Raw genomic sequence first — 5,108 nt, forward strand, 5'->3', positions numbered from 1 at the left:
TTTTGTTTTCTCTAGCCGGGGAGCTGTGGGGAGGCAATGGGAAGGGAGAAACGGGCCGAGGGGAGAAATGTGTGGGTGTCTACACGTTTGAATGGTCAGAACTAATGAACTTTAGAGGCCACAGGCGCTGGACAGAAACTACCTGCCTGGCCAACAAGTCACCCCGTCTGCAGAGTGGACACCTAATCTTGCGGGAAAATGACGATAGTAATCCCTCCCCCCGCCACCACTCTTTTTTTCCCCCTTCTTATTTTATAAGAAGATGAGTCCTTCTGAGGTCTGTTTTTAAAGCTAGCACCCACCTCAAGGCTGGTAAGTTAAGATCTGGGGTTTCCCCAGGCAGCCTATCATGAGAACGCCTCCTTGTCTCATTCCTGCGTCCACTGCATCCTGCATCCCAGAAGATGCATGGTGGAAGGGAGGGAAATATGGCTCCAGCAGGAGCCCAAGCCCAGCGCACTGCGTACCGCCGGGTCAGGTGTGGGTCTTTCACTGGAGAGGGGAGAGTGGAAGGAAAAGGAAGCATGTCCCCTCCCCCCCTCTCCTCCTGAAAACCACTCAGAACCACTCAGGGGAGGACCTGCCGGAGTCTTTGTGAAGACCTGAGGGCTTTCTGGGTGGAGATAAGAGTATTGGAGGTCAGCTTCATGCAAATGGGTGTCCTTGGAACTGTGAAATCTGAACTAGAAGGTCAAAGGGACAAAGAATGGGAAACGAGGAAAAGTGACAGATCCCGAAGAGGATTAATTCCGAGGAAAGGGAGTGGTGAAGAAGTAGAGATATTTGACACTTCTCTCCTCCTGTTTCTGTTTGTGTGTGTGGCTGCGGTTCTGGTCAGTAACTGGATAAAAGAAGACTGGAAACATGTCAGAGTTTTGGTTAATTTCTGCCCCTGGCGATAAGGAAAATTTGCAAGCTCTGGAGAGGATGAACACAGTCACCTCCAAGTCCAACCTGTCTTATAACACCAAATTCGCGATTCCTGACTTCAAGGTAAAGTTCCTGGGGAGGAGGAGGGAGATGATGGATTGGGTGGGGTGGGAGGGTGTCTTCTGGGGAGCCAAGGAGAAAAGAACAGAGCAAAGGCAGCATCACTGACAAGCAGCTTGGGAGTGAGTGTGGACGGGGGCAGTCACTGGTCTGAATGGGACTTCACATCATAGCCCAAATTAACTGTGGTACCTATGGACTTAGAGCCACAGGATGGAATGAATAGGGAGAGAGGAATGTGGGGAGCAGTGTCTTCAAAAAATGGGAACAGCATCTTACACACTAGGGTTCTTGTGAGTTTCTCCTGGATGCTTCCTGTTTTGTCTTCAACATCTAAGACCAACAATATAGTTTAAATGCAGGCTTGGAGAGCTTCAGCCTTGATTGTCCTCTTGCACTGGGGGCAGGGCGGGAAATCCAAGATCCTTCTGGTTCTGATCGAGAGGAAGGAAGGAGATTAGTGAAAACTGGTGGCAGAAAGAGATTTGACGCGCGTGAGTGTTTAAGAGCTCTCGCATTGGAGAACAAAGTTAAGAAACAAACACGAAAGAGGAGAGAGAGAGGTACAATCTTCTACTCCCACCAGAGTGGACTTTCAGCAGCGCTTCCTAAGATTGTAGGTTTCCAAGGAGGCGCGGCATTGTGGATGATGGAGGAATAGCACTAGCTATTCACCCAGAGGTGACTCTTCTAGCAAAGTGCAGTGTAAACCTCTTCTAAACCTCAGTTTGCCCCTGTGCCGAAAGAGCCACACCTTCCGCTGCCATAGTTGTTGGTGATGCTGCTACATTTACTGGCATTTTTTGAGCCGCATGCTGGCACTTTAAACGCGTCACCTCGAATCTTTGCAAGTCCCACATTATAGATCGGGACAGTCTGAGAAAGAAGACCAGGGATGTAGAGCCAGTAAGTGGCAGCTCTGGGTTCTGAATCCGTATCTTGCTGATTTTTCAAACCCGCCACTGTCCAGGGACAGACACCGTGACAGTAGTTCAGCACACTCATCATTTACTCTGTGTGAGGCACTGAGCTAGTCTGGAGGGTACACAGATAAAAAAGACAGGACCTTTGCCCAAAGCTGCTTAAAATCAAGTTGCTTGAAAAGCAGCAACGTCACTTACTAGAGATACTCAGGCTTCATAATTTCTTCATTACTTTTTAATGCCTGATTTGTGGTTGGTAACATGACAACATGGTTTCCCTTCTTCTGTGAATAAACCTTGAAATACAGTTTGTGCTCTGTAATAATCCCCACACAGATCGTTGTAAGTAATCAGAGAAGAAGAGGGCTTCCACGAATGTGGAGGTGGGAGGAAAAGCAGCCCCCTACCCCAGCAAGATCATCGTTCGTAACCTCAGAGATGAGCAGGGAAAGGGGTTGGTTGGATTCTCTTGGAAGAGAAAGGCTTTTAGAAATAACTTCTTTAACTTGCTTTCTGGTATAGCTCTTTCTCGGCTGTGGGGATTAATCCATGACTAGCAGACCACCATTCTAAGAGGAAAATGAGCTGAGGGCAGACCACGACACGGTAGTCCCCTCTTCCTAAGACAAATGTGACAGTCTGTCTTGTTGGCACACATATAAACAACCCCAAATCTTCAGGTTTCCCTGAAGAGCTCTTCCCAGCTTCCAGTTTGGCTGTTGACCAAGGTCAACTAACTCAAGATGGAAGTTACAGAATTCTTCACACTGTCTGTCACTGAAAAGGCACCCACACGTCTCTGCCATGAAACAGGAGCCTCTAACTTTATGATCTTTCTAGGTGGGGACCTTGGATTCCCTTGTTGGCCTCTCCGATGAGTTGGGGAAACTCGATACCTTTGCTGAAAGGTAAAATATTTCTTATTTACTACACACAAGTGAGAATTCGACATTGTTGTCAGAGGACACAGTGCTCTTGCTTTGGCTGAGCCCATACTTGTCCTAACCTGGTCCTAGAAGTCACTGGAAAGAGCCAGGGAGGGTCCATGTGAGGGCGCCTGGTCAACAGCAGCTTGCGGGGTCCTTACATAGTTTTGTTGCTGGAGGCAGCGTTTTTCAAAAGGAAGAGGACGAATGTACATAAGGTGCTGGAACACTTAGAAAAAGAGTCGATGCAATCCACCCCCCAACCCCAGGCTTTTTGTTTGCATTTGTTTTTGTAGTAACGTGTGCACATAGTAAAAAGTTTAAAGTACAAAAAGAAGGTTCTCCAGTGAAAATTGTTTTCCTCTTTCTTCTTCCTTCATTTCTTCTCTTTCAAGGCAATGTTATTATAATTTTCTAGGAGACCCAGAGACAGCCAGTACTTGTACAAGTAAATGTGAATATAGCCTTAAAAATAGTTTTATACGAATGATAGCATGTGTTCTGCAGCTTGCTTGTGCCACTTAATCACATATCTTAGAGATAGTTTCATGTCACTCCATGACTGCACGTTCTTTGTACTAGCTGCATTACCTTGAATAGACGTTGCCTTAATTTGTTTAAATTTCCTTATTGATGGACATTAAATTTCGTGTAGACTTTTGCTATTACGAAGACTCTAAAACGACTATCCTTTCCTGTACTTCTTTGTACACAAGTAGAAGTAGGATAATTTAAAGTCGAAATGCTGGATCAAAGTGTATTTGTATGTCACATGTTATCCATCTGTCCACATTGGCCTCTGAGAAGCTGTTCCTGTTTTTACTCCCACCCAAAGTATATGAGGATATTTTAGCGTCTGCAAATCATTTAAAAAAAAATTATTCCAAATCCGGTACAAAACCCTTGAAAATATTTATAGATCATAGAAAAGCATGGAAAAGAAAATACAGATCATCCGTAATTTCGCCACCCAGAGATAACCACCGTTGTTATAAGTAATATGTATAACATGATGTCACCTTTATTAATACATACATGCATGAATAATATGTGTAGGAAAACTGATTTTCCTACACATATTATTCATGCATGTATGTATTAATAAAGGTGACATCATGTTATACATATTACTTAACTTGCTTTTCCCTTCGGGTCTTGTTCTTTCTATCTCACCATTAACTATTCCACTGTAATATTATGTTACATAGATTAGCCATGATTTATTAGGTAGTTTTTAAATAATAGTGATCCTTTGTTCCGGTGAAGATAAGAACCTGTTGTTTAACAGATGATTTTTAAAAAATGCAGATGGGATAGACGAGGAGACAGTCTTCACGAGCCGGGTCATACACACACCGAGATGACCCAGGGTTTGACTCCTTGACCTCACTGCCTTTGTAGAGGGTTTCTTTCAGATTTTCAGGGCCTGTGGACAGGCGCTATTTTTTTCTTGTCAGGGGAATGGCGATATGGCAGCTACTGCCTTTTTTAAAGCATTTTTACGGAAAATGTATAATTAGGAGTTCTAGTGGCCACACTTTGAGGATTTCTAACCTGCAGTTGGGTGACATGGGCCGGGAACTAGAATTTCTGCGTGCGGTCGCTGTTCCCCTCCCGTGGCCGAAGACTTCCTTCGGAACATCTCGCTCTCTGCGGGACGTTGGCCTAACCACGTAGAGGCCAGTCCTCGACACCAGGCAGTTTGCAGCTCACGGTCTTTGAGAAAGAAAACGAACCTTTGGCTTTTTCATCTGTAAAATGGGGTGCCGGTGATCATCTCTGTGCTTTCAGGGAAGAACGAAGGGGAGTAAAACCCTGCTCTGTCAAGTGTTGTCAAAACCCAGGACATGTTCTGTGAAAAATTAATCTCTAAGAAAAAGTGGCTTGATTTCTAAATAGCAACTCCTTTCTCGGGCCGCTGTGCACCACGGGGAGGCGGGTCTGACAGATACCGTGGAAGCCCCCTGCCCTGGGCTGGCTGGCCGTCACCTTCAGTTTTCTCAGTAGCCCTGACAAACCACACGGCATGAGGCTGTGCAGCGAGGTGCAGCAATGTTGGCTTAAGAAGCGTGAATCGTTCCTAGGCCTGCTGCAGAAACGACAGCTGCTCAGCATTTTACCTTTCCAGACCTTTCTTTCTTCCAACTTTCTTCCCTAGTACGAGTCCGTTAACCTCTTTCTTATTCACTGAAGCCCCCTCCACCTCTAAAATTCTGTGGTCCTGGATTATTACTGCCACTTTTTATTTATTTGTTTGTTTGTTTTCAGT

General features: G+C 45.3%; 1 protein-coding gene across 1 annotated transcript in view; it reads left to right on the plus strand.

Annotated features, from left to right (window-relative positions):
* Positions 1–864: 864 nt before the first annotated feature.
* ATP6V1C2 (ATPase H+ transporting V1 subunit C2) overlaps positions 865–5,108 on the plus strand; it is a 39,432-nt gene continuing 35,188 nt past the window's right edge. The window contains 2 exon segments of the mRNA XM_023533599.1: positions 865–993; positions 2,754–2,821. Of these exon segments, the coding sequence (XP_023389367.1) occupies positions 865–993; positions 2,754–2,821 (197 nt within the window).

This window comes from Pteropus vampyrus, unplaced genomic scaffold, assembly GCF_000151845.1.
Source record: "Pteropus vampyrus isolate Shadow unplaced genomic scaffold, Pvam_2.0 Scaffold105, whole genome shotgun sequence".
NCBI lineage: Eukaryota > Metazoa > Chordata > Mammalia > Chiroptera > Pteropodidae > Pteropus > Pteropus vampyrus.